Below are 27,925 nucleotides of genomic sequence, written 5' to 3' on the forward strand. Positions count from 1 at the left end.
AACACAGCACTCCAATCCTCCCAGTCAATGTCCGGGCGCCCCGCCCGCTTTCTCCTCCAGGAAGCCCCTGGGGCCCCCCCGCCGCCTACCTCGGAGAAGCCTCCCGGACCATCCATCCCCGCCAATTCATTTTAGAAGCCCCGCCCCCGTAAGCACCCTGGGCCCGCAGCTGGGAAGGCCCTGCTGCCCCTGGGGCCTGAGGCAGCCCGGTACCACATCCTGCCTCGCCCCCTTTATGACCCCAGACAGACCACTTTGCCTGGCTGGCCTTTGCTGGGTTCGCCCCATGAACCCCTACACGTACCAGGCCTTGAACTGGGCGCTAGCTGCGGGGAGGTGGGGTGGGGTGGGGTGGTGGTGGTAGGGTGGGATGGGGTGGGGGCGCAGGGTCTGGGGGACCTGCCAGGAGCCACGCCTGCTTCCAAGAAGGCTGTGGGATCTGGGGTCCCAGGACCACAAACCCTTGCCCTTGGGGGTGGGGGGGATAGGAGGGCATAATCTGGTTTTCCCACCTCCTTTCTTCTAGCAAGGCAACCTTCCAGCCACTGGGCCTTTGTACCTGCCCTTCCCACAGCCGGGGCAAAGGAAAAGGGGCCATGCCTGCCCGGCCCCATATTGTGGATTTAGGCAAATTCCCAGCAGAGGACTCGGTGGACCCAAGTATCAGGTGCAGTACTTTCGGGAAGATTTGGCCAAACGGGCTTCAATAACAGCTCTGGGATCTGTCCACTGCCCCCCACCCCTTGCTGTGGATTGTCCAGTGAAGTAGAAGTGATTCTCATCATTCTGATCCTCATTTGATCCAGTCGAGACCGGCCTGGCCATCAGAGTATCATTTTTTTGGCGAATTCCCCCCCCCCCCCCCCCCCCCCCCCCGCCCCATGGCATTGCCTATTCTACTAGACTGCTTTTCCTGCTAGACTGTTGGCTCTTTATTATTGATTTGTAAGAGCTCTTTGCATAGAAGTCCTGTCTGTCAAATGTTTTCACCTGGATGCATTTTGTCGTGCATGGACATCCCCACAGGCACGTGCTTATGGAGCTCTGGGAGGCTGTGGGCAGGGCTGGGAGAGGGTGCCCCAGGCCCCATGCCTCACCTTCCCTCAGATAGGTGCCGCTATTACTCCCTCGGACCGGGAAGGACACAGTTTGTGAGCAGCAGGTCAGGGTTCCACCCTATGCAGTCCTGCCCGATTTTCGAGATCTACAGCCCGACGCTCAGCATGTGTGCGGAACCGTGACTGAACCAGGCCTGCGCCGTTAGCCTGCATCCGGCCTGCCACCCTGGGAGCCCCTGGGAGCCCGGAGCACAGAGGATGGGAACGCGCCCTCCCGCCTGGATGCCGCCAGAGCCACCGTTAGAGAAACTGAAAGCCACCCGTGGGGCGCGGCGGGGCGGGCCCGGGGGCGGGGCGGGCCCGGAGGAAGTGCGGCCAAGGGACGCATTCTGGGGCCGGAAGTGGGGCGCACGCCGCTGTCTGGGGGTAATGGCGGCGGCGCGGGGTGGCAAGCGGTAAGTGGAGGTGTGAGGACCAATTCGGCCTTCCGGTGGGCGCCTGTACCCAAAGGGGCTCTCCTCGCGCATCTCCGTGTTCCTGGTGCAGCAAGGCGGGGGCATGCCGGGCTGGCGGGGAGTCCTGACTGCGACGTCGTAACCCGCAGGCGCCTGGCGGAACTGACAGTGGACGAGTTCTTGGCTTCGGGCTTTGATTCTGAGTCTGACTCGGAGTCCGGAGGAGCCCCAGAAGCAGAGGCGCGGGCGGTGTTTGGAGCCGACCGGAGACCGGACGGGCCAGGCGGGAGCCCCTCGCCCAGGTGGGAGGAGCGTCTGTAAAGCCAAACCCTTTCCACTGCCCCGGCCCGCCCCGTCGGGTGGGTGGGGATCACTCCTGGGGTCTCAGGACTGAAGCCCGGGGACCTCCGGCCCCTCCCCCAGACCCTTCGGCTTATTCACTCCTGCTTCCGGCGTTTGCCGAGGCCTTGCTCTGTGACGAGCCTTGTTTTATTTACTTACATTTTAAAAAGATTATTTGGGAGAGAGACCGAGCGCGGGGGGCGCGGTGGGCAGTGGCAGAGGGAGGAGAGAAGGAATCGCAAGCGACTCCCGGCTGAGTGCGGAGCCTTCTACCCCAAGATCACGACCTGAGCCGATCCGCAAGCACGAGTCAGACGCCTAACTGAGCCACCCAGGCGCCCCGACAAACCTTATTTTAGGTGGTGGGCATACGTTGGTGCATAATGAAAGGGTCCTTTTCCGGTCTAGAAGACTCATGCAGCCCGGGTGAATCAGACGTATGGTAGATTAGAAAAGATAAGTGTGGCAAACAGTGAAGAAAAACACAAAGGGTTAGATAAATAGGGAGCGTATTGGGGGTTCCTGTTGCTGTTTGGTGGAGAAGGACCTTTGAGGAGGTGGTAACTGAACAGAGACCTGAGGGAGGAAGTCACGCAGACAGGGGAAGAAAACTGCGGTGTTTCAGGTGTCAGGAACAGCAGAGCTCCTGAAGTGGGGGCGGATCTTACACAGGTGAGTGTCCAAGGAGGAGTGAGGGGGAGAGTAGTAGGAGGTGGACCTGGAGAGATGATGATGGAGTCAGACCTTGCAGGCCGTTTATAAGACATACCGGTACAATGGGAAGTTATCTCAGGGTTTTGAGCTGTGAAATAATGTCACATGGCGCTAACACAAAGGGTCACTTGGGTTGCTGTGTTGAGAATAGCTTGGAGTTGGTGGGTATGGAGATAGGGAGAGACCACTGTGGTAATTGGGGGACTTGAGAGATGGTGCTGGTTTAAGAGGATGCATGAGGGGCTTTGAAGGGGTTTTGCTGAGGAGACCTCATGGCACTTCGCATGCTGGGCGTAAGAGATAGAGAGGCTGTCTTTCACTTGAGTACCGGGAAAGGTAGGGTTACCGACACCTGAGATGGAGCAGAGTGCCAGCAGAACAAGTTTGGGAGAACCACAAGTTCAGTGTTGTATGTGTTGGGTTTGAAATGCAGGTGTTGAAGCATGTGTAGAGAGGCTGTTGGATATGTGAGTCTGGAGTTTAGGGGAGGGGGATCTGCTGAAAACCAACAGTTGTCAGTAGCTGCTGTGGAGGTTGCAGATCAAGCCCTGTAGCTTCTTTGTGGAGGCTGGCAAGCTTACAGTGTGGAGGACAGGAAGCCTCATCCCTTTTCCCCCACCCCTGTGGGCTGTGCCTATTCATTGTACTTGATGCCCCCGCCTTCTCAGCCGGCATAAAGGTCGAGCATCTGAGCATAAGGACCAGCTCTCTCGGCTGAAGGACAAAGATCCCGAGTTCTACAAGTTCCTGCAGGAGAACGACCAGAGCCTGCTGAACTTTAGTGATTCAGACAGCACTGAGGATGAAGAGGAGCAGCTCCACTCTCTGCCAGATATGCTGGAAGTGAGGGCCTAGGCAGAATTGGTGGGGGCAGGGGCACACTTACGGTCTCTGCATCCTGCTCCAGCCTGGCCCTCTGTCTGGTACAGGAAGCAAGTGTGGAGGGGGAAGATGCGGATGAGGATGGGGTCCCCAGAGGACTGAAGGGGAAGAAAAGGGATTCTGCTCCTGTGACCCTTGTGATGGTTGAGAGATGGAAACAGGCAGCAAAGGTGAGAAGTGGCATAGGGTGGGCAATTGGACACCCCCACCACCCCACCTTGCTTTAGGAGTCTGCCCTAGCCTCATTTCAGTTACTTGGATCTGTGCAGTTGGGAGGAGGTAGGTGGGAGGAGCCCTTCTCTGAGCACTGGCACTGGAGTCCTATTTAGCACCAGAGAATCTCACTTAATTCTTTCTTTATGCGGAGAGGCTCCAGGATTGCATTCTGTCCTTCGGTCAGAGAGTCTAGGGGCTCTCCTGCTCTCTTCCCCTCAGTTTCTCTCTCATGCTCCCTGCTGCCTGAAATCCACTGTGGGCAAGACATAGTCTCTGTGCCTTTGCCAGTCAGTGGAGCCAGAGCCCTTCTTCCCAGGGTCTTGCATTGGTTTCTGCAGGAAAAGGAAAGGACAGAGGGAGAATTCTAGATACCACCTGTCACAGGTCACCATCCAGATCTGGGACCCTCAGCCTCTCCCGTATGGCCCTGAGCCAGGCTCCCTGCCCTTCCAGGAACATTCTGGACTCCTTTTTTGTTCCCTGCATGTGGCTCCATAACATTGCTTCCACGTCTCAGAATGTGGGCAAGGGGCGCCATTTTCTCATAGAGCAGATTTCTGGAGCTCTGGTTGCCTCATGCTCTGTTTGACACAGCTGATTTCTCCCCCAACATTTTGGGTTCTCTTAACCCCTTTAGCATCACCTTACTCCGAAGCTGTTCCATGAAGTTGTGCAGGCATTCCGAGCTGCTGTGGTCACCACCCAAGGAGACCAAGAAGGTGCTGAAGCCAGCAAATTCCAGGTCACGGACAGTGCTGGTGAGCTCGGGTGAGAGGACATAGGATACAGGCTCTCTCTTCCATCTTCTGTCCTGTGAATGGCATCTGTGGTCCCTTCATTGCAGTGTTCAACGCCCTGGTTACCTTCTGCATTCGAGATCTCTTTGGCTGTCTCCAGAAGTTGCTGTTTGGAAAAGTCCCAAAGGACAGTAGCAGGTGAAAGGGAAGAGGGGAGGTAGGGAGGCGTAGTCAGGCCCCTGCATTGGGGAAGGCAGAGGCTTTGTGATCTAGGGGTCCTTTCTAGACCCAACCAGGATAGAGGGATGTTGAAGATAGAGCCAGGCCCTTTGCAGGGTTCCTGGGAGAGGCTGGGCACTCAGGGCCAGTGGGTGGCTTTGTCCTTCCTTCTTTCTCTTTTCTTTCTGAGAAGGTACATTCTCTACCCAGAATTTTTTAGGGGGCCCAGAGTGTGTGCTTGGCTTTGCACCACTAGTTTTCTAGGTCAGGATTCTCTCTTTTTTGTTCTTTTTCTCTCTTTAAATGGATATCTTGTCCACTTCTTTGCTGTTTGCTCTGGGAGGTGTGCGTGCCCGTAGGTAGGTGTCTCTTCAAAGCTAGTTTGGGAACCTTAAGTTCCACATTAGAGGTACATTGAGTAGAGGAGGCTGTGAAAAGTCTTCAGAGGGGAGAGAAGAGCAGCAGACCTTTGGTAAAAGGGGAGGGACATTTGCCTGAGAGGGTCATGCAGCCACATGACTAGGAGGTAGCAAGGGCATGAAGGGTCAGACTATCCCCAGACACCTTGCAGAGGAAGAAAGAAGACTCTGGGGAAGGGTCCTGCTGTTACTACCTGAAAGGGAGGCATGGGGCAGTGGCGGACCTGGAGACAGGAGTATCTGGGTCTGGTGGAAGTTGCCAGGGCTGGACTCGTGATCAGGAGGGGGCAGCCTTGTGGAGGTGGCCCTGTCGGAAGGGGGCAGGGAAGCTGACAGGTGAGGTGCTGGCCTTGGTCAGGCATGGACTCTTGCACGAAGGGGGCCGCTGCACCGAGAGAGCAATCACCATGAAGGGTGGCGGGTTTTGGCAGAAAGCGTGCAGTGTGGGGCTTCACTCAGGTGGGTGTGCGTTTGGTCTCTCTGCAGGGCGCTGCAGCCGTCCAGCAGCCCGCTGTGGGGGAAGCTCCGGCTGGACATCAAGGTCTACCTGAGCTCAGTTATACAGGTGCAGTTCCAGTGGGGAGAGGGCCTGCTGTGTTCCATGGGGCCTGGCCACATCCGGTGGTCCAGTCCTTCCTTGTTTCCCAGACGCGCTTGGGTTTGGGGCCTCATGGCGTTCTCCTGCTTCCCCAGCTGGTGGCCTGCGTGGCGGAGGCGACGGTGGCAGCAGCTGTGCTCCAGCACGTCAGCAGCTCCGTGCCGTACTACCTGACCTTCCCCAAGCAGTGCCGTGTGCTGCTCAAGGTGCGCAGGCCCCTCGCCGTGTCGGTGGGATGGGGGTGCGTGTCGCTGCCCCTCAAACATGCCCCACTCCTAGCCAGAGTGTGGGTGGCATCTGCGCCCATCCCCACCCTAGCCTTGCTTGGGTCTGTCTCCGTCGGCCCTCTGCTCTTGGGGCTGCAAGGCCAGTCACGTGAGGTGACAGCTTTCTGATGTTTCTGACGAGAAGTGAAGCAAGACGTACTTTTGTTGTTCTCTACTGTGCGTTTCCGGATATGGGCGTCGTGTGTTTTTGTGGTACTGCCTTCACGGGGTTAGTTTTATGTTTTGTTACTCCCTAATTGAGTTCTGGGTGCTTCTCTCCTGAGGTGCTTTGGGAAGGGCTGTCCCCCAGCAGTGACCACAGGGGCCTCTGGCTGGGCTTGGGGAGGCTGGGGCAGGCAGTGACCTCTTGCCTTCTGCAGAGGATGGTGGTCCTGTGGAGCACAGGTGAGGAGACGTTGCGTGTACTGGCCTTCCTGGTCCTCGTCAAGGTCTGCCGGCACAGGAAGGACGTCTTCCTGAGTCCTGTCCTCAAGGTAGTGCTCAGGCCCGGAGCTCCTGCCGCTGGTGCCCCCGAGTCTGTGTCCATCGGGGTCTGGGCTGAAAGTCTTGGCCTGAGGGCTGGAGAGCTGCCTTTGTGGTTGGTGCCCTCTGTTGGCACTGTGGCTCTGGGCTGACCCCCACTGTCATCACAGTTCCCTCCCTGAGAAGTTGGGGACAGTGACAGGGATGGGAGCTCTTGGCCCCCTGGGGCTCCACATGGACTACTCTGCACAGCTCTCTCCCTCAGTGGATGAGGACATCAGGTGTGGAGAGGGACGGGGACCCCACTGTCCGGCTGCAAGCTTGGGGTGGCCTTTCCCACATGGAGTCCCCTCTAGAAACCTCTGCATAGGCCTGGCACATAGCTGGGGCTTTTCTGCCTCCCTCCTTCCCAGTCCCTCCATGGTGTCCTTGCCTCTTCCTGCAGTTACTCATGCTGCAGCTTCCTTGGCACTCCACTCTACCTACAGGACCCCTCCTCCTGGCACTGCAAACTTTGTGTGGGATTGGTGGGTGTGTACGTGTGGAGGCTGAGCAGCAGCAGGGGGCCCAAGAGCAGGTGCCGTGCAGGGAGAGGGGTCTGCAGCAGACGTGGCCAGACTGTGGTTCCCGCCAAGGCAGCAGCTGTAAGGGAGCTGGGTGGTGGGTACCTAGGACCCTAGGAGCTCAGGTGGCTCTGACTGGGGTCTTCCTGGCAGCAAATGTACATCACGTATGTGAGGAACTGCAAGTTCACCTCTCCCAGCACCCTGCCCTTCATCAGCTTCATGCAGCGGACCCTGACCGAGCTGCTTGCCCTGGACACTGGCATCGCCTACCAGCACGCCTTCCTCTACATCCGCCAGCTCGCCATCCACCTGCGCAATGCCATGACCACACGCAAGAAGGTGTGTGGTTGTGCTTGTGGGGTGGGGGATGGCCCCAGCCTAACCCGGCTGAGGGCCTGGGGCCTCCTGGAAGCCTCATTCTCTTGGGAGAGATAGCCCAGCATCTTGGTGGGATCAGGGTCCTTGCTGGGGGGCTTTGGGAATAGGTGGCAGGTGGAGGGGGGAGGTTGGGTAGGTGGGCACAGTGCTGCTGCTGGCTGGGATCCTGTGCACGTGGTGGGTGAGGAAGAGCTGGGCCGTCCAGGGGCCCCGCGCTGACCTGGAGATGGACTTCGCTCTGCCCAGGAGACCTACCAGTCGGTGTACAACTGGCAGTTCGTGCATTGCCTGGACTTGTGGTGCCGTGTGCTCAGCGCTGTCCGCCCCAGTGAAGCCCTCCAGCCCCTGATCTACCCCCTCTCCCAGGTGGTAATCGGCTGCATCAAGTGAGTCGGGTGGGCAGGGTCGCCCTGAGGGCCGAGGGAGGCCGGGGTCACGTGGGCTGTTGTGGGGGTCAGGGCCAGGGCCACACAGGGAGGCATCCTGTGGGGCCAGGGAGGAGCTGCTTCTCCAGGAGGGTCTGGGCCATCCCTGGACCCTGGGGTCTGTTACTTGGCAGCGCCTGAGGAGGGACTGGGGGTGGTGCTGTCTGTGGCCCAGTGTCCCAGACTCGTGCGTTCTGGGTGATGCTGGGTAGAAAGGGCCACGTGCAGCTGGAGGGAATTGGTTCTTGGACAGAGCAGGGCTGTGTGGTATGCCACACGTCAGTTGTGATTCCTGAGCCTTGGTCTGTGGGGGTGGAGGAGCTGCATGTGGGCGGCGGCTGCCGTTGTTGGCCAGGAGGGGTCGCCCCTGAGCTCCTGAAGGGGGAGCCTTTTAAAGCATGGAGTAAGGAAGAAAGGAAGCCTTGAGTGAACCATCTCCCTTTGCCGCCCTCCTGCATTGAGATGAAATTAAGTCAAAAGTTATTTGGGGTGTTCCCTCACCCTGACAATTGAGTCATGGGCAGCCAGGCCAGGAGGGTGGTTTGTGGGGTCTGTGAGGCTAAGGCCTCTGCTCACCCTTGCTTTCCCATGCTCCCAGGCTGGTCCCCACTGCCCGTTTCTACCCCCTGCGCATGCACTGTGTACGTGCTCTGACGCTGCTCTCGGAGAGTACTGGCGTCTTCATCCCAGTGCTGCCCTTCGTGCTGGAGGTGAGAGGGTACCCGCCGCCGGGGTGGGGTGGGGTGGTCCAGTGTCTCCGTGCTGTCCTCGGAGGCCCTTCTTGCCGTATGTGGACCGTGTGTTCTGAGATAACGGTACTTCCCGAGTGCTGGTTTTCTCATTTGTAGAGCAGGTTCTGGGAGGGCATCGCTCTGTGCAGTGCCTTGCCACCCGCCCAAGCTGGTGGTGTGTGTTGGTGGGCTAGAGTGGCAGTGAGGACACGGACAGCTGCCCTGCAGGGCTGGCCTGAGGCGGCTGGTTTTAGGACACACTTGGGTCTGGCCGGTCTATTACAGTGACCAGGAGAGCTGGGCCGGAAGCCTAGGTCTGATTCCAAAGCTGCATTCTTTTTCCTGCACACTCCTGTGTGCATTTGTGTGTATGTGCACATCTGTATGTATACACGTGCATATGGGTGCTTGCACGCCTGCACATGCGTGTAGCTCAGGTGGGGAAAGGTTGTTCGACTACAGCCCAGAAACCCACTAGGGGTTAGGCCCCAACCCACCGTATACTTAGGACTTCACATCTCCCTATTAGAGAGCCTTAGTGCCACCCACCACTAGATGGGCTGGATGAGTGTCACAGGGCTGTGCTCTGTATCTCCTACCAAGTAGGAGAGAGAAGGGAGCCCCTGGAGGGTTCCTATTCTGATTTCTTCTAATTTAGCACAGCTCTCATACTGACTGACCCCTGCCTCAGCTCTGCTTGGCATGTTCCTTCACACCCAGGGGTGCAGGTCTCTCCTTCCCAGAGAAAACAAGTCAGGAGGCAGTTTCTGCCCTGCCCTTCCTGGGTGGGTGGGAAGAGGTATTGAGAGCAGCGACCCTTCCCCCCTTCCCCCCAAGCCCAGGCTGAGCCAGGTTTGAGAAAGGGCAATGTTCCCTTAGGGAAACAGTTTGTTATACCACAGTTGTGGGTGATTTTCATCTGGAGTTGTGTTGAGCTCAGCTGGGAACCATCATTCCCAGCTCTGGTATCTTCGGTGTTGGCCACCCGTCCCCTTCAGAACAACATCCTGGATCACCTCTGTGCAAGGGTGGTGAGGAGGGGCCACGCTTGGCTCCCACTCTGCTGCCCCCAGGGCACCCTGCAGCCTTCAGCCTTCGGACCTAGGGGTGGGCTTCTCCAAGAGGCAGAGGCCGATGTACGCAGCCTGTGGTCTCCGTGGAGGATGAGGGAGTGGTTGCTCCCCAGGCCCTCGTCGGAGATCCTCCCAGGGATGCAGCCCTGGGGTTAGCACCGGTCCTCAGGGGTGCAGTCAAGGGTGAGGACGTTGCAGTGACGGTGGCTGTGTAAAGGAAGGACGTTTCTTTGGTTTTAGGAGGGAGTCAGTAGCATGTATGTGCTCCTGGTCCTACTCCCATCGGCCAGATCCCCACTCTAGGATGAAGTGATTCCCTTTGAGGCCAGAGCTCTGCAAGGCAGGGGGGTCTGTGGGGCCACAGGACTGGCACTGCATGTGGCTGCTTGTCCCTGGTTCCCAAGTGGGTCTCTAAGGACCCAGGGTATGGCTAGAGTGGGTGGTACAGTGAGGCATGAGGCACAGCAGGCCAGGCTGATGTGGTCTTGGGACAGGTTTTCCAGCAGGTTGACTTCAACAAGAGGCCGGGGCGCATGAGCTCCAAGCCCATCAACTTCACCGTGATCCTGAAGCTGTCCAAAGTCAACCTGCAGGAGAAGGCGTACCGGGTGAGGCTGGTCTCAGGCCTCCTGTGGAGGGGTTTGGGGAGATGCCTTGGGTGGGGGTCACAGCCGGACGTCATAGCGTACTGAGGTCAGTGTGTAGGGTGACAGGAGTCAGATGAGTGTGGACAGGAGGGGGCCCGCTGCCCTCCAGAGTTTATGTGGACCTTCATGGGTCTTTTGGGGTGGCGGGGGGAGCAGTGTTCCTTGGCCTCAGCTACACTGAGTGTGAGTGTGGCTTCTGGGGAGGCTGTGGAGTCACATCCTCCGATTTCCACCCTGGAAAGTGAGCGGACACATTGGACCGCTCTGGAGAAGGGCTGAGCTCCCATCTTCCCACCCCTGACATTCTCCTTTCTTCCCTGCTGCCTCAGGATGGCCTGGTGGAGCAGCTGTATGACCTCATCCTGGAATACCTGCACAGCCAGGCCCACAGCATTGCGTTCCCTGAACTGGCGCTGCCCGCCGTCCTGCAGGTGTGTACCCGCTGTCTGGCTCCCCCTTCCCTTCCCTTCGCAGATCCCTCAATGGCCTGCCATATAGCAGACGAAGCTGTCTTAATGGGCTCAGCTCCCCATTTATGTAGTGACTAGAGGGAGGCATCCTTGTCACAGCCACACAGGCCCAGTAGCAGAACCTAACCTCTGTCAGAGGTCCATCTGCTTTCAGCCCAGATGTTTCCCATGTCAAGGAGGCAGGTGCCTCTCATGGGAAGGGCCAGGTGGCACTGCCTGTCCCTGTCTGGCCCTGGTGGGCAGAAGCAGCCCCACACAGTCGCAGGCCTGCTTGGTGAGTAGGGGTGGGCTGCTCGGACCAGAACTGGACTGGCTCAGAGGCCCATCCAGGGACAGGTGTGGCCGTGTATGCAGGGCTTTATTTCTGGACTCCAGGTCCCGGGGATCGTAGTATGGAACAGGGCTTAGCAGACTGTTCTGGTAGCATCAGAGGGTAAGAACTCCAGATTTTACAGTCATGTGGTTTCGTACAGCTTTCAGGTCTTCGAGCCGATGTACAAAAAACCCACAGAAAGGCATACGTGAATGAGTGTGGACATGTACCAATACAACTTTATTTACAGAGACAGGCTGAGGGTGGGATTTGATCTGGAGGATAGATCCATGCTGCCCCACTGCGGCCTCCATGCCTCTGCCTGGCCTATGGGATGGGCCATCTGCTCTCCAGCCCCCGTAGGCCCCGGCAGCAGCGGTCATGCAGCGCCCCCTTCCCCACAGTCTGGTGTGTGCACTTGGGCCCCACTCCCCAGCTGTGTGCACTAGGGCTCCCCAGGGCCAGACTTGTGCACTTGGGCTGTGAGACACATGAACCCATGTTCCCTGCTCCCCCACCACCTCCCTGTGGTCATGTGTGACCCAGACAGATTGTGGGGTGCAGAGCAGGCCTGCGTCTGGACCCTGACTGAGCCGCTCTTCCTTCTGCAGCTGAAGTCCTTCCTCCGGGAATGCAAGGTGGCCAACTACTGCCGGCAGCTGCAGCAGCTGCTGGAGAAGGTGCAGGAGAATGCAGGGTACATCTGCAGCCGCCGCCAGGGGGCCTCCTTTGGTGTGGCCGAGCAGCACGCGGTGGTCAGTTGGGAGCCCGGGAGGGTGGCTGGGCAGGTGGCACTGCCTGAGCGTACTAGTCAGTGCAGGGCTGGGCTTTGGAGGTTTGCCCAGGATGGGACATGATCCTGGACCTCTCCCCACAGGATGCCTGGGAGAAGCAGACCCGAGAGGAAGGGACCCCTCTCAGCAAGTACTACAGCCAGTGGCGGAAGCTGAGGGAGCGAGAGATCCAGCTGGAGATCAGTGGCAAAGAGCGTGTATGTCTGCAGGGGACGTTTGCTGGGGGGCGGGTAGGGGGGGATATGGGCAGGCATGACCACCTGGTTTGTTCTGAGACAAGGGTCCAGCTCCCTGGCTGTGACTTTAAGATCAGAGTGGGGAAGGGGGCTTGTGGGAGGGGACAGTCCCAGGGACAACGTCAGCAGGATGGCTGGGGCCTGTTCGCAGCTGCAGCCTGTCCTGTGGCCGCTCTGAAGGGGCAGACGTCATGCAAAACTGGGTAATCAGGGCTTCTCTTACGACCTTCAGGAGTCCCTGGAGGCCAGACTGGCTGGGGATTTTGGAGGAGGGAGTGGCTAGACTGACCTTGGACACCAGAGGATCGGCAGGAGGCACAGGAGGGGCTATGCTCTGAGTCTGGGCCTGGCCAGTGGGTGTGGGATGGTGTGACTTGAGGGCACATGCTAAGTGGCATGCCTCTGTCTGTGTCCTTGGGCTCATGTCGTCATGGGTCTGCTGTCGTTTCTGGGATTGATGGTTGAAGGTTGGAGACAGAGAGGTGAGGGGCTGCAGCTGGGCCTCCAGCCAGTGGGTGTGATTCTACCTTTGATGGCACTTGGTGGCCAGTGTGTGGCTGGGGCCTCCTCACCTGCCTGGCAGGGCGGCTGTCCAGGAGTCCTCTCCAGTGATGCTGACCAAGAGTTGGCTAGAAAAAGTGGCCAAGCAGAGTTGGTGTGGAAGACTGGTTGGGAGGTGAAGCTTGAAGGGCAACGGAGGAGGGAATGGGGCACTGGGTTTGGATAAAGCCTGTCTTTGGGAATGTGAGGGAGAGGGAGACAGTGACTGTGGTCAGGGTTCTTGTTATGTGACGCACGATGTGACCTCGCTGTGGCTGTGGGCTAAGCCTTTAGGTGGAGGGTGGGGCCCAGGGCTGAGACAGGGCAGGTTGGGGACCAGGCCTCGGTGGGCTCTCAGAGCCACCTGACCACCCTCACCTCCTGCTCTGATTCCGGGTCCTTCCAGCTGGAAGATTTGAACTTGCCAGAGATAAAGCGGCGGAAGGTAGGAGACAAGAATGAAGACAGAGTGGAATTTAAAGATCTCTTTGACCTGGACAGTGATGAGGAAGATAGTACCATGGACTTCTCAGAGAGAGGTAGGGGCCTGAGCTCCCTGCGGGGAAGGGGAAGGTGGACCTGGAAGGCTTCCTCAGACACCTCATGGAACCAGAAGGGGGTGCCGGCTCCCACCTTACCGCTCATGTTTGCTGGGGCCCTTCTCCCACCACTCTGCTTGCTCTGAGGTGAGGGCCTCCTGGAATTGGAACACATGTCCCCAGACCTTGTTCCCTCGCTCCCACTCCTTGCTGGGCACTTGGGAGCCCTCTCCACCTGCCCCAAGGGGGCCTGAGGGAAAGGTGGGTGGGTGTGGGGTTGTGAGCCTGGCCCACCTTCCTGCATTAGCTTCCCCCAGTGTGCATTTGCTGGCAGGCCCACTCCCATGGGCTCTTCTCCTTGGTCCCCAGGGATGCCTGGGTCCCCAAGAGCTTGGCAGAGGGTAGAGGAGGAGGAGGAGGAGGAGGATGGCAGCCAGGAAGAAGTCGGCAGTTCAAAAGGTAAGTGGTTCCTGGGGGTGAGGGGTAGTGCTGTGGCCCTTTGAGCCTATCTGTCCAGGAGCCCAAGGCTGTCATGGGCGTGGGTGCATGGGCAGGCAGGGCCATCGGGTGGGAGGATGGCTCTAAGCTGGGCCCACACCCTTCCTTAGGGATGCCAGGCCAGCTGCTGTGTTCCCGCTGGTTCTGGCAGCCAGTAACAGTGGCACCAATAAATTAATTAGGGCTGTGATTAATTAGTGATGAGGAATCTCCAAGGCTGGCTTCTTCCTGATAAAGCAGAATTTATGTTGCCTTGGTCTCTCCCTGCAGATGGAGGCCCAGACACAGAAGCGGGCCTGGACCTTCGGGAGCTGTGGCGGCTGGCCCAGGGACCAGAGGATGAGTTGCAGGATCTGCAGCTCTCTGAGGAGGACTGAGGGCTGCCAGCCTGGGGACCTGTGGGGACTGCTGTGCAGTGCTCCCACCTCACCAGGCAGTTGGGCTTGTAGCTTCTTGGCTGGCCCTGAGCCTGGAGGTCAGGGCCCATGCTGCGGGGGGAAGGGCAGTAGATGGTGGATGGGGCTTTATTTTTACAACATGAGAGACCAGAAAGTACTGAGCCCTGCACAGATCCCTGGAGTCGTGGCCGTGGGGATGGAAACCAGCACCATGGGGGCTGTTTACTGCTGCGCCCCACAGTATTGGGTTAGATACATCAAGCCTGTGCGAGAAGCTGGTCTGGAGTGGGACTCTGCCCCGACCTCTTGCCCCTGATGGCAGGATGCGGAAAGCCTCGCAAGGAGCAGTCCCAGTGCTAGACAGAGCGAGCAGGCACGGCCGCGGCCAGTGTGGCATGACGTGCCTCCTCTGTCATTCTGTGGTTTGTCTGCAGGCACCCAGGATGCAGAGTGCCCATGCCTGGGCTCAGGTTTGGGTCCCCAGGCTGTCTGCACCTGGCTGTATGGCCACCCCAGAAAGTTCTGAAAACTCTTTTCCTCTTAAGTCACATTTTCCTTTTAAAAATTCTTTGTGTTTCTGCATCCAAATCCAAAACGCAAGTAAGCTGTGGGGTGGGGTCTTTTGCATCAGCTGCTGGCACTGAAGGACTTAGGGGTCAGGGTGGTTTACCCACCAGCTCAGCACAGAGGCTGGGGGGGTTCTGCGGGGCCGGGGAGCAGAGCCACAGTTCCATTCTCTTGCTTGGGCGAGGCTCGGCCAGCAGGGGGGTGTCCCCCCCCATAGGGGGAGGGGGCCATTGTTGGGGACAGGGGCTGCTCCCCAGAGGTGAGCTCCCGCTCTGGGGCCCGCAGCGTCGGTGGCTGCAGCGGCAGAGCCACAGGGAAGCTGGCCATGTAGAAGACTCGGCCTAGGCGCTTGGCCACCTGCGGAGAGACGGGCCTGGGTGGGGGCGCTGCTGGCCTGCTGGCCTGCAGCCACAAAGAGCTCAGTGCTGACCCACCGTTGTCTGGAGACTCCTGCCCCCAGCTGGCACTCACCTGGGCCCGGATCTTGAGAGCAGGCCCTAGCTTCAGCCCCATGGTGGTCAGGAGGTGCTCCTCGGTCAGCAGGGGCAAGGTCTCCCCGTCGATCCCCTGTTCTCTGAACACCTGGGGGGGCGGGGGGGATGTCAGGGCCTGAGTGCTGGGACCAGTGCCTACCCACCCTGCTGGGTCCCTCCAGTCCGCCGAGGGCTGAGTGCCTGGGGTTGCCTCATGGCTTTCCAGAGAGAGCAGGGCCAAGAGAAGCTGTTGGTGACGTTTGCTGGAAAAACTTGCAAATGAAAGGAAGATCTTTGTGTTGGGCATACGCCTATGTTGGAGGCAGAAGCGCTGACATGGCAAAGGGCCGGCGGCGGGGTGGGGGGCATGCAACAGCATCCTTCCCCCTCCCCACACGCTGTTAGTGAGGAGGGGAGATTCGGGGTGGGAAGAGGCACTGGGGAAGGAACTCAGAACCATCTCAGGAAGGTGTGTGACCACCCCGCCCCCTCACCGGTGCATATTCTCCACAGCCAGACAGGCCCCCCACAAAGCTGCAGACATCGTCCACTGTCCACTTGCTGAGGTCCTCAGGGGCTGTGGCCTCCTCCCCATCCATGAAGAGTCCCCCCATGGTGCCTGGGTTGGGGGGGTGGTATTACTAGGACTATGGCCAGCGCTTTCCTATTCTCCCACCCATGTCTATTGAACTTGCCCAAATTGTTCAGAGGAGATGGATTGATGACTAAAAGGGATTTTTTTTTCTCCCCATGGACCCCCTCCCTAAGACCCAGGGTGGTGGTGGGGACTGGGTTTCCTTCCACCCCATGGAGGGCTCTGAAGCATGGAGGGGGGATGCCCACCTGTGTGGAAGTAGGGGCTGACGGCGTAGGGTAAGCCCAGGGGCAGTGGAGGGGGCAGCATGGACCCTGAGAGAAGCCCCTTCCCCTCAGGGCTGGCCCCTCCAGTTGGGGCTTGGCCCAGGTTGGGGCCCTGGCCCCCAGCAGCCACCATCTCAGGGTCCTCTCCTTCTGAATCCTTGGGGGGCTCATCCTCAGAGCCATCTTGTGCCCAGAGCCCAGCCCCCGTGGTCTCCTTGGACTCACTGGAGTGGGCTGAGGCGGGGCTGGGCCCCCCCTTCCGAAGGGCTCGGCGGACAGGCTCCCGGGGAGGGGTGGGTGGGCCGGGGCCTGGGGGTCCCTGGGGGGGCAGGGCCAGCAGCGGCGCGGAGCTGTGTCTCAGCACCAGCATGGCCCCGCGCCGCTGCAACTCTTCGGCGCCCTCAGACGGGCGCAGGGCGGCTTCGGGCGCCAGCAGCTGAGGCCGGTGCGCGCTCTCCAGCTCCTTCTGACGCAGCAGCTCTGCCGACATCTCCAGCCTGGACCGGGAAAAGCAGACGGTAGCGTGGGTCATGTAGCTCGGCAGTGCCACCTGCTCCTCCCCGGTAGCCATCGCACTCACCGGGCCAGGTTCTGCTTTCGCAGGAGCTCCTGCTGCCGGGCCAGCATCTCTGCCTGGGCAGGGGGCAGGAACCCGTAACCTGGTGGGAAGGGGACAGACCACGAGGCCAGGTGGCCGAGTGGTCTAGGGCCACCCAAGCCCACCTGGTCTGTCCTTGGCTTCGACGGGGCGGGGATGGGTAGTCGGGGCGCACTCGGGGACACGGGGTCTGTCACTGGCAAGCCCAGATGCGCCCACACCGACGGCCTCGCGGCGTGCTCACTCACAGCCCCTTAGGACACAAAGAGCTCACACACCCCGCCCACTCCTCACCTGGGGTCTGGCAAAGAGCCGAGGGCACCCCCAAAAAGGGGGGCCTGAGGTGAGGACCCAGGGCGATGTGCGGGGCATTCTGGGGTGACAGCAAGGGGGGCGGCTGCGACAGCTCCCTGTGGACGACAGGACCGTAAGCAGTGCGCGCCGCAGGCCCCCTCCTTTCCCGTAACTACCCTGCGCCCGCGCCCTCACCCCCACCCCCACCCCCTCCCCCTCCCCTCCGGCCGCCGCCTCTACTAATTGCCGGCCCCGCGGGCGGTCGATGCGGCTGCTCGCTAAGACTCCGGGTCGTGCGCCGTCCCCGCCCCCGGCTGGCGGCGCCAATTAATCTCGGCGGCGGCGCGGAGGCGCTGACCCGGCGGGCGGCGGCGACTGCTGCGGTAATTACCGCGCGGGGCCCACCCGGCCCCCGCCTCCCCGTCTGCGGTGGACCCTGTGCGGCTGGGGGGTGGGGGGCGCAATTAGCTGCAATCCTGGAGGCGGGGGAGGCAGCTGCAAATAGCGCTCCGGGGAGGAGGGCGGGGGGCGCGGCGTTGTTGGGGGGGGGGGCGTACCCTGGCGCCCGGCAGGAGGCCGCGGAGAGCCGCCCAGCCCCTTACCGCCCGCCTAGCTCGCTCACCCCTTGGCCTCTGCAGGTGGACCGCGGGGGTGGGGGGGCAGGGTGGGGGTGGGGTGTGTGTGTGTGTGTGTGTGTGTGTGTGTGTGTGTTTTCCCTGCCCCAGCTCTCGGACTTCAGGGTTTCCAGACCTCGCGCTGCTCCCCTCTGCTGCCTTCTGGCCCCCTCCACAGCCCCCTCTCCACGGACTCCCCCAATCTGCCTCCAGCCCCTCACCTACCTGTTGGGGGAGCAAAGCCCTCAGCTGTCTCTGGGGCACCTGGATTCAGCGAGTCCCACAGTCTCCCACAGTCGCTCAACAGACACGGCAGTCACCCTTAACACCCTGCCCAGAGGGGTGGTCACCCCCACACATTCTACTCCAGGAGTGTTCTGGGCCTCTGACCAGCTCAGCGGGTGTCAGGACCTTTCTGCAGACCATGAACCTAGGGCCAGCACAATGCCTGGCACACTCTGTACCGACAACGGCAGCGTGTGGCTGCGATGGGGGCGAAGAGTGTGCACACTGAAGGCAGGTGACAAGGTAAGGAGATGCAGGCTGTGGACGTGACCTGCAGAAACCAGGTACTAGGTTTCTGATAGGCCCACCCCAGCTTTGTATCCAAGAAATGAGCAAAGAGAAGATGGGGGCCTCTCTGATGTGGGCACCCCAGTACCTCTCTGAGAAGGATGGGGTGCCAGCTGGCACGGTGCCCTCTCGGTGCTGAGCCAGGCCCTGCTTTCGACGCTGACCTGCCGTGGATGAGGGCAGGTGGACTTCCAGGCCACTGGGGCTCCTCACAGCTGCTGCTGCCACCTCCTGCCGGACCCTCAGGAGATCTGGGAGTTGGGGAGGGGGTGATCAGTGGTGACCCAGAGGCCAGGCTACCCCAGGTCTCTCACTACCCCAACGCTGCTGAATGAAGGACACTGGGCAAGGACACCGAGGAGACCAGAAGCCAATGAGAGCACATCCTTACAGTGACCTTGCTGGTTGGTCATGGGGACAGAAAGATGAACAGAAGGCCACAGGACAGGGGAGACTCAAATCATCACAGTGCAACTAGCTTTATGTGGTGTTAGGAATGGGGGTTGGGAGGCACCCACCTGTATCGGGAGGGGGGCAGGTAAGCATTTGAAAGCGGTATGGGGATTTCAGTAACCCAAATGCAGTGGGGAGGGAGGGAAAGGCTCCGAAGGCAGGGGATTCTGTGGTGCGAATGTTGATATTGACAGGAGTTCAGAGGTTGTGGAGAGCAAGGCTGCAGATGGGGTTGTGCAAAGACCCAAGAGTGAGGGCGCAGGCCTGCTCCTGGAGGAGTGGGAATGGGTTTTCAACCCTGTACTGACAAATGCCCAGGTGACCCCCTTCTAGGTAACACGCAGTGCACCCTCAAGGCGCCTAGCACTCTGCTCCCCTTCGGAGTCCCTCCATCCTGCCCGCGGCCGGGCCTCCGGGTCCCCCCCCCCCCCCCCGCCCCGCGCAGCCCCCCATTTGTGCAGGCTCCGCCGCCGCCGCCGCCGCCTGTTTATAAATTAATTACCCGAAAAGCGGAGGTGGGTCCTGCCCGGGCCGGGTGCCAGCCCGCAGAGCCCAGCCGGCTCGGCCGCCTGCATCGATCCCAGCGGGGCCCCTCGCCCCCGCGCCCGCCCGGCGGCCTCGGTTATTTACAGTCGGCTCCGCGGCGGGGGCGGTGGCGCAGGGCCATGATTGACAGCCCGGCTCCCGGCGCTGCTCCCCGGTGGCCGGCGCCCCCTCCCCGGCGCAGACCAGCGGAGCGGGCCCCAGGCAGGGCAGGGAAAGCAATTAAAAAGGAAGATTTTTAAATTATTAACATTTGGTGAATTATTCAGGCTCTCGGTGCCTGGCTGCCCTGGGGGACAGTGCCTTGTGTAAGGAGAAGAAATCCTGCCCTCTTTCCCAGCACTCCTCACGCCTGAAAAAGCCAAGCTAGAGGCAGCACCGTGGGCTGGGGTCTGCCAGGCTAGGGTGCAGCTGGTCAGGGTGCCAGATGGTGGGTGGGTGAGGTGTGTCCATGAGAGGCAGGAAGGACAGATGGACAGAGCAGTGGGGAGCTGGGTGGGGCAGGGACTGTGCCTCCAGCCGGGGCTTCTGAGCACCCCTTGAGGTAGGTCCTGGCGGCCACATCCTAACTGCTACCCATCCTCCCTTCTGGATGTCCTAGCCGGACAGCTCCCCTCCTCTTGGCCCCTCCCATGTAGAGCTGACCCCAGGTGAGGTGGGGCACGATCTCACACACCACCCTGATGGCAGCTTACAGGACTACAGGCCATACGGACCAGCGGACAATGAGAAGCTGCATGTACAGGAGAGAGGCGGGTGGGCCTGGCTCAGTCCCCACCTCCCACTCTCACTGGGGCTCATCCCAGACTGTTTCCTCATCTGTGAAATGACAGTGCTTGCCTGTCACAAGTGAGGGGTGGCCCTGCTAGAGAGTCTGTGGGAGATGGTGGGGGTGGACTGTAGGGATATGCAGGTGGGGGATCCCCCAGATCTACCCAAACAAGTGGATGCCTGGGCAGAGGGAGGAGGAGAGTCACCCCTCAGTGCCCCCCTACAAGGGCCTACAGATCTGCATCCAAACCCAGTCTTGGTGTCAGGAGCCAAAGATCCCGGAGCCTCTTTCCAGGGTGAGCAGAGGCCTCCAGGGACAGCAAGAGCCCAGCACACACAGGTAGACACTTGGTAAGGGATGGTGCCATGGGGTGGGGGCACATACCATGGCTGGGGAGGCCCAGGTGGTAGAGACGCTGGGGGTCCTCAAAGGTGCTGGCCTCACTCAGGGCAGACACGAGCCGGCGGTAGTGATCCTCAGGGGCCATGCTGGGCCCTAGTTCTGGCAGCAACAGAGTCTCTGTGTTGGGGGGAGCATAAAGTGAGGGGATTCTCCTTCAGATGCTGCCACAGGAGAGGCAGGACCTCCCCTCCTAGAACCTGCTGCTGGGCTGATTCTGCCCTGCATGGGGTCTGAGTGATCCCCCTCCCTCCTTGTGGCCTGTCCCTCCACCTCCAAGTTGAGCTCCCACCTTGGGGCGACTTGCTTCGTGCCTTTTTCTCCAATGGGCAGTCACTGCTGATGTGGGGGGAGCGGCCTAGCCTCTTGCCCAACAGGTCACCTGTTGGGGGAGGGTAAAGTGAGCCCCATCATGCATCTCCGGGCTTGGAGGGGATGGAGGCTGGGAGGGCCAGGGGCAGAGAGGGACCCAGCCCAGGCCTCCGTCCCAGCCAGCCCCAGCTCAGCCCAGAACCTAATCCATCATTGCTCAGGTGCCCTTGGGTCCTGGCCAAGTCAAAGCCTTTTCCAGTCCAGGGTCCCAGGCCTTCAGCCAGAGGACATCTTGCCAGGGTTTGGATAGGTCAAGGGACGGTTCTGATCCTGGACTTTGGGGTATGTGTGTATGTGATGGGAGATTTGTGGTAGCAGACTCAGGTGGCAACTCAGGACTCCACAGGCACCCTGCTGCCCCTATCCAGCCAGACTGGTCTCCTGTGAAATTAATGATCGGGCCCTCCCGATCATTCTGCCGAAGAGGAACTGAAGGCTTTGGTTTAGCCTGGAAGTCACCCTCCCTCCCAGGGGTGAGGACCCTAGCCTCTATCCACTCAGGGAAAGCGCTAGGCAGCAGGCCCCCAAGGACACCTTGAAGCCCCCAAGGTCGGGCACACCTGCCACACCCACTCCTGGGGACCTCCACCTAGGCCACACTCCTCACTGCCCTTAGAGGGCCTGAGCCAGCACCCTGGCCTTGCCTGTCACACAACTGCCCACCTGCCCCCTGGGCTCTGAGCTCTTGAGGGCACCCCTGAACAGTCTGGTCTGCTGTACACAGCCTGGCCATAGTAGTGTATGTGCGTATGGGGGGGGACAGCCCCACCCCTCTCTGAAGACCTCTCTCAGGTCCTACATCTAAATTATACTCCTCTGTCTCCCCAAATCCACCCCTCTCCATCCCAGCCCCTGATCCTTCCTTCCTGAGCTCAAGGCCTGGGATAGGGTGTCTGATGAACAGCTCAGCAGATGTCCTGTTCTCCCGGGCCCACCACAGTGCTGGCCTCCAGGCCAGAGCCCATGTTCTGGCCCCCTCTCCACCCTGAGGAGGCTGCCTGGGTGGGTGGGGTGAGGGCTACCCCCTCTGTGAACCAGGCCTGCCATGACACCTCAGCAAGGCAGGCTTCCCAGAAGCCTAATTCCCAGAGCCTAATTCCTTTCCCTTATTCCCTTAATCTGTCATTTTTATCAGGCCGGGGAAGTGCGGCAGCAGCGAGAGGCCGATCAATCTCCACTTTACAGCTGACAGAATGGTGCTAATAAGTTATTGATCTCAGCCACCTCGCTGCCACCTCGGCAGCCCAACCCTAGGCCTCGCCCCGAGGGGGACGAGGTCCTTACTGCTTGGCTGAAGGGTCCCTACCTCAGTGACCTGGCAGGACAGAGAGGGGCACAACCAGCATGAGGGCTCCTTGAGGAAACCAAAGCTGGCTCCCAATAGCTTTGGGGCATCAGGGCCCAGCTGGTAGGAGAGCCACGACATCCAGCTGTGCCAGGCCTGGAGGCAGATTTGGGCTGGGTCCACACCTGCTGCCCATGCCCCATCCTGCACACACCCCTTTTAGGTTTAGCAAATAACCCAGCACTCTCACTTCCCTGAGTCCCATTCCCATTTTCCACAGTGGAAACTCCCCCTCCCCTTCCTACGGGTGGGGGGGTGGGGGTGGGGGGAGGTGCTTCTGGAGGTAGAAGGAGGACCCACAGTGAGACCCAGCCCACTGGCTGCAGTAAGGTCTTGCCATGGCGATCTGGGAGTTCGCTAGTCCTTGATAAGGGCCATGTTCACTCATAGACACATATACACAGTCCTAAGACACCAGCATGGACCCAGGTTGAGCCCCTCACAGTCCTCCATGGCCTTTCCTGTCCAGGATCCATTTCTGTAGGAATAGGACTGACATGTGGCTCCTGGGGAATCAAGAGAAGGTGACGGCAGGCAAATGTCCCCACCCAAGGGCCGACAGGAACAAGTGGAAGCCAAGGGGGGATGACAGCCCCAAGGAGAGAGCAAACTCTCACAAAACCTGGACACAGTGCACACACGTGACCGTTCATGCAGAATACCTGTGACCCCTGGAGTGCAAGCAGGGGTCACAGCAAAAAGCGAGAGTGAGGCCACAGGTGTGTGGCATGATGACACCCAGACGCAGAGTGTGAGCTGGGTGCCCGGGCCATGCTAAGGCCCCAGGCACGCAGCCCTAGCAGGGAGCGGGGTGCACATGCCTGCTTTCACACATGCACACCCGTGCCCATGTACTGTGAGGTCTCCTTGTGTGCGGGCAGCAGGGGGAGGGCCTGCTGGCTCAGAATATCTCAATCACTGTGGGGCTCCCGCGGCTCCGCCCGATCGATGGAGCAATTAGATTTTATCAGCTGCCTGCTCAGCAGCCTCCAACAAGGCTCCAGAAGCAGCCCCCTCACACCCACCCCACAAAAGCCTTCCCAGGCACAGGCACGCCTGGGGGCACTAGGGAGATGACCATCTCCTGGCCAGCTTTTCTGAGAGCTGTAGCCACTGCTGGAAACTTCCCTGCCCTGGGTCCATTGGACTGCAAGGGGCCCCTGCCAGGTCCTTTGACCTCTCCTCTTTCAGTCAGAGCTCAGCCATGCCCCATTCTCTGCAGCAAAGCCTCATGGCCAAGTCCCTGCTGGCCTGTTCCTCGGGGGAGGGCCTGGGTCCCCCAGCTGCCCCCTCCTTCTGAGCTCCTGCTACCTCCAGGAGCTGTCCCTCTGAGATGACCTCAGGAGCTTGGGCCAGCACTCTCCTGCCCCACCCCTGCAGAGGTCCGGGCTCCAGCCCCCCATCTCTTAGGCGATGGACCCCTTTCCTCCAGGGGCCTGTGCTCCATGGGGTTGGTGGGCACTCTCATGCATGCAGACTGTGTCCCTGCCCTCAAGTGAGCCATTCAGGATGTGCATTTCCGAGCCTGCGTGAGGCCTGCCCGTCCCGGACTGTCCTCCCTGCTTCTGCTCCTATGGGAAGGGGGTGGCAGTGGCCTTGACCGCTCCAAGCCCACCCCAGAAGCAGCCATGGTGGAGCCGGTGGAGCCACTGCCTCTGCCTCCCGTCTCGCTGGCTGGCCGGGATTAACACAATTACCATCACACGGAGCCCCGGGGGACAGCCAGCCTTGCCACCTCCCGCCTCCGCTGGCCTCCCTGGCTGCCAGCCAAGGGTGCTGGAGGTGGCAGCATCCAGAGCTGCTGAGCAGAGACGCTGGTGGGGGTGGGGGGGGTGGGGGGGCGGGGGGGGGGTGGCGGGGCAGGCTGTCCTCAGGCTGAGCTGCAGTGGCCCTGGCAGCCGTGTTCTCTCCCCCCAGCTCCTCACCTGAGGCTCCCAGGCCTATCTCCACACCACCTCTCTGGAATTCACAGCGGCTCTGATGCTCGGGCATAACGAGGTGGCGGCTTCGGTGGACACTGGATATGAGGGTGGGCAGGTCGCTGTCCTGGCTGCAGCAAGCAAGACAATGAAGGTGAGACCCCCAAAGGCTGTGTGCCCAGCCCTGGGCACAGCAAGTGCCCAACTAAGCTCGAGTGTGGGCATGCGTAGTGCCAGAGGGCAAGTGTGCCATGCCTCCTGCCCGCCTCTGTGTGTGGTCTGTGACAGCACCATATGCAGGCATCCCCATAGCAGGGCCCAAGGGAAACATCTAGTGGGTGTGACCTATCTAGGCCTCACCCAGGACCGCTAGGACCTGCCAGGCTTCTGCCTGGCATGGGGCTTTACACTCAGGCCCCACCGCAGCTCCCAGGGAGGGTGTGTGCAGGGCACGGGGACCCAGCTCAGTCTTGCCATGCTCTCCCCATAGTGACCAGAGCAATCGCCTGACAAGGGGGTGTCTGCTCATGAGGAACAGTGACCAGAGAGGGCTCACACTGTTGCACATGCATCTAGCGCTTACTCCTGTGTTAGCTGCTTCATTAAGAAAGTCGCATGCACTCTTTCAGCTAAAGCTTGCAACGACCCACAGACGCTCAATTTCTTCAAATAAGGAAACCAAGGTTCAGACCGAAGTCCTGCAGCCAATGAGACGTGTGCACACACAGGGACACATGTACACTCTCACAAGGACTGGCAAGAGCATGCACCTACACACGCACACAGACACGCAGACACACAGCCTGAATGGGGAGTCTGGTCCCCCTGTGTGCTCAGGACACTCTGCTCTCCCCAAGGCCCCCAGCTAAGAACCTCAGCCGCCAGGCATGTGTGGGCCTGGAATCAACATGTTTTTAACTCTTTTGTTCCCTCAGTTCTCTTTCTGCTAACGCAGCTCAACCCTACACCAGAGTCCCAGAGAAAGGGTGGAGTGAGAAAATGTCAGTGTGGCTGTGTGTGAACGGCCCCCCATCTGCTCCTGGAGTTCTTAGCATAGAGGAGGGTCACCTGTCATCTTACAGATGCCGCCTGGAGCAGCAGGAAGACAGAAGAGAGGAGGAGCAGGGGGGCCCTGGGCACCCCCCCCCAGTGCCCTTGCTCCCTGGCCCACCTGGAATAGAGCAGCCTCCCAGCTGGGCCGCTGCAAGGGGGCCTCCACGGAGTGACCTGGGGACCGACCCTGAACCTCATTAAATAGCCCCCGGCCCCCCTGGCCTGGGCGGCTGGAGCAGGCTAATCCAGGCTGGCCCCTAAGCAGATCAGTTTCAGCCCCAAAGACTCCAGGGCTGGGCTCTAGAGCCTTCTGGGAGACCCAGATGCGGGTTCTCTCCCCACCCCCACCCCCCCTCCCAGGAGGAGAGAAGGTGCCCCCCCATGCAAAGAGGAGGGGAGGTGGGGTGGAGTAAGTACTTTATGGGATTAATTGGCAGCAATTCTCATCCCTCTATCATCCTCATCAATGCGAGCGTGTTGAGGAGAGAAGTGCTGTCCTCAGCACTAGGGAGGGGGTGGGGGGGCTGGCTGGAGGCTGCCTCCAAGTTCTCCCCTGAGGGGATCCAATTCTGGTGTCCCCAGGACTCCTACAGGAAGTGGATCACCCCGGAGACTGAGTAGGTGAGGAAAGGCCTCATCAGTTTGTTCCCCATGAACCCTTAGACCAGCGCCCACACAGGGACCAGGGACTCTAGCCCCCAGCTCACCACCACCGCCATGGCCATCAGCTCTTTCACTCAGCGGTCAGTCATTCAGGCACTCAGGTGGTGCTGTGAAACCATGGAGGTGAGGCCCGGTGGGAATCAGGACACCACCGCCCACCACAGCCTTGCTCTGCTCTCTGCCTTGGGGGTTCACCCCACAGGCCCCAAGACAGCCTGGCCTGGCTCTGGAAAACATGTTCTGGTCACTCACTGAACAAATTATGCCAGGTTTTATGTAAAGAACTACAAAGAAACACCAGGCTGAAAACACATGAACTCTGCATTCGGCATCCCAAGTATGAGGTTCCCACAGCCCTGAACACAGTATCTGCACCGTGTTGTGCATGAGGGACCAAGCCCACGAGGGTTCTTGGGAGGCTCTCTGTGGCACCATGGGGTGGGGCTGTGTATCAGGAGGTCAGGGGGAGAGCTTGAGTGACAGAGGGGCTGCAGGGAGGAGGGTGTGTGCTAGGAGGTTGAGGGAGAGGGGTCTGGCCCCTCCGACCCCAACTCTCCCCGAGGGGCACCCTGGGCTCCTCCAGGCTCCCTCAGCCGACTGTCATACTGTCCAGTGTTTGCCCATATCCTGGCCAGCTCAGGGGCCCCAGGAGGGCAGGGACCATATCTCCGGCCAGCTGCCTGGGGTGCATGGGTGCTGAAGCAGGAGCTCCAAGCAGGCAAGTGGGCCAATGGATGGAACCCATGGACAGATGGATGGACAGACAGGTGAAGGCCAATGGGTGGAGAGAGAGGGACAAACAAAGTGAGAGATGATGACAGATGAACAGACAGGCACTACTGAATGGATGGACGCAGAGACAGAAAGGATGGGAATAGCAGAGAGATGAATGGACAGAGGCTAAAGAACAGACAGGAGACTAGAGATGAAGGACAGAGGGACAGCATCAAAAGGAGCCAGGAAGAGACAAGCCAGGCTGCCTGCAGCCCTCCTTGGCCCGAAGCCGAGGTGCCGCATCAGCAGGTGGGGGCAGATAGCCTGTAAGTCCTCTCGGCACGCTACACCCCTGCCCCGAAACCGCAGTCTCCTCTCTGGTAAAATCCAGAAAATCATCCCAGACACCCCTAGTGCCTGTGCAGGACTGAAGGAGCCCACATGCACTTGGACTTGGCCCCTTACCGGGAGCACCCTCTGTCTGGACACCTGGGACCTTCTCTCACTTTACAAGGCCAGGGGTGGGTGAGGAAAGGGCTACCGGAGGCAGGAGGAGTCATTCCAGGAGTGGAGGAACCTCCCTTGGGTTCGCTATAAGCTTCACTGACAAATTCATCCTGTAGCTTCCCAAGCAAAAGGCTCATAAAATGTCATCAATGTTCATAACGGTTCATAAAAATGATCAGTTGAGCAGGCAACTTCAAAATGAGGTAGAAATAAGTTTAAAGATGTTTTCACTGTAATTCGGCTCTAGGACCCAGATATTTTCAGAGACGTAAATAATAATACATATGGCACAGAACCAGGCTGGGAGTGGGGAGGACAGGCTCCCACCTTGGGGGCTGGCCCCTCAGCTTTGGCTGAGGAAGCTGGGCCTGTGCTGGGTGCCTACTGTCTCCTAGGCTGGGCCCTTCCTGTACCCTCCCTGGAAGCCCTGTGGTAGGACTTGACCCCACTGACCAGAAGCCACAGCCTGGGCTCCATCCACAGACTGACCATCCTTTGCTCATCTGGAATCTAGAACTTGGGTCTCCCCAGTGCCCTCCCAACTTCCTCATCAGGTCCCCTCATTTTTATCTCCTTGCTATGTCTTGGGTTCGCCGCCCCCCTGCCTTCCATCATGCTTCCACAGCCTGAACCACTGTAGACTGGAGCAAACCTCCAACCTCCTGGGCAGGGCCTCCAGAAGGACCTCATCAAAACACACACTCTATCACCCCTCTGCCCAAGAACTTTGGGTGGCTCCTCACTGCCTGGAGCACCGTGTTCTACGGGCTCAGCATCCAAAGTCCTTTAGCATTCAGTTGGATCAGACCTGCCAGCCCCCCACAGCCCTACATCCCCTTCCCTTGTTCTTCCACATCTTTGCAGACATCCTCTTTCCCTAGTGAACGCCTCTGCATCCTATGAGACCCCAGGCACACATCACCATCCTCATCTCTGGGTGGGTCTTTGGGAGGGTGGGAGGGGGAGGTCATGGCCTCATCTTTGGGCAGACTGACTCAAATGGTCAGTCCCATGTGGGAGGGTTAGGCTGCCCAGAACCCACCTGTGCTGTTGTTAGGGCCTGGGCACAAACCGACCGACAGACCACAGACTAGGGAGGGGAGGAAGGGAGGGAGGCTGGAAAGATTTAGAAGCAGACCCACGGGAAATGGAGCAACAAGTCTCCATCCTGCCCACGCACGATGTGTGGGGATAAGCCCAGACCCTAC

General features: G+C 59.8%; 2 protein-coding genes across 15 annotated transcripts in view; one reads left to right on the forward strand and one right to left on the reverse strand.

Moving 5' to 3' along the window:
• On the forward strand, positions 1–14,562 carry NOC2L (NOC2 like nucleolar associated transcriptional repressor). Of its 6 annotated transcripts, none has more exons than XM_064590211.1 (21): positions 1–148; positions 527–667; positions 1,108–1,357; positions 1,663–1,815; positions 3,238–3,412; positions 3,499–3,621; positions 4,305–4,425; positions 4,512–4,602; positions 5,529–5,607; positions 5,736–5,846; positions 6,287–6,400; positions 7,106–7,294; positions 7,580–7,719; positions 8,357–8,468; positions 10,057–10,170; positions 10,539–10,640; positions 11,604–11,747; positions 11,870–11,983; positions 12,969–13,101; positions 13,471–13,560; positions 13,870–14,562. In XM_064590211.1, exons 3-21 carry the CDS (start codon positions 1,317–1,319, stop codon positions 13,974–13,976), a joined length of 2,253 nt encoding a protein of 750 aa, XP_064446281.1. In that variant the 5' UTR covers positions 1–148; positions 527–667; positions 1,108–1,316; the 3' UTR covers positions 13,977–14,562. The 6 variants fall into 6 exon arrangements, with proteins under 6 accessions (XP_064446281.1, XP_064446282.1, XP_064446284.1 ...); XM_064590212.1 differs by having other exon boundaries at positions 1,112–1,357; XM_064590214.1 differs by lacking the exon at positions 11,604–11,747.
• The window catches only part of SAMD11 (sterile alpha motif domain containing 11), a 24,533-nt gene continuing 7,813 nt past the window's right edge, over positions 11,206–27,925 (reverse strand). For 4 of the 9 annotated variants that reach the window (XM_064590210.1, XM_064590203.1, XM_064590202.1 and 1 more), the window contains 9 exons: positions 23,787–23,911; positions 20,437–20,526; positions 20,130–20,264; positions 18,066–18,228; positions 16,791–16,906; positions 16,479–16,557; positions 15,881–16,395; positions 15,532–15,656; positions 11,206–15,146 (listed from right to left, as the gene is read on the reverse strand). In XM_064590210.1, coding sequence (XP_064446280.1) covers positions 14,676–15,146; positions 15,532–15,656; positions 15,881–16,395; positions 16,479–16,557; positions 16,791–16,906; positions 18,066–18,228; positions 20,130–20,264; positions 20,437–20,526; positions 23,787–23,911 — 1,819 coding nt within the window. In that variant the 3' untranslated portion in view covers positions 11,206–14,675. The remainder of the gene's footprint in view (positions 15,147–15,531; positions 15,657–15,880; positions 16,396–16,478; positions 16,558–16,790; positions 16,907–18,065; positions 18,229–20,129; positions 20,265–20,436; positions 20,527–23,786; positions 23,912–27,925) is intronic. The other 5 variants (XM_064590208.1, XM_064590205.1, XM_064590207.1 and 2 more) reach the window with 5 other exon arrangements.

Source organism: Mirounga angustirostris, unplaced genomic scaffold, assembly GCF_029215605.1.
Source record: "Mirounga angustirostris isolate CCGP_5_RB_7025 unplaced genomic scaffold, mMirAng1.0.hap1 SCAF_4, whole genome shotgun sequence".
Taxonomy (NCBI): domain Eukaryota; kingdom Metazoa; phylum Chordata; class Mammalia; order Carnivora; family Phocidae; genus Mirounga; species Mirounga angustirostris.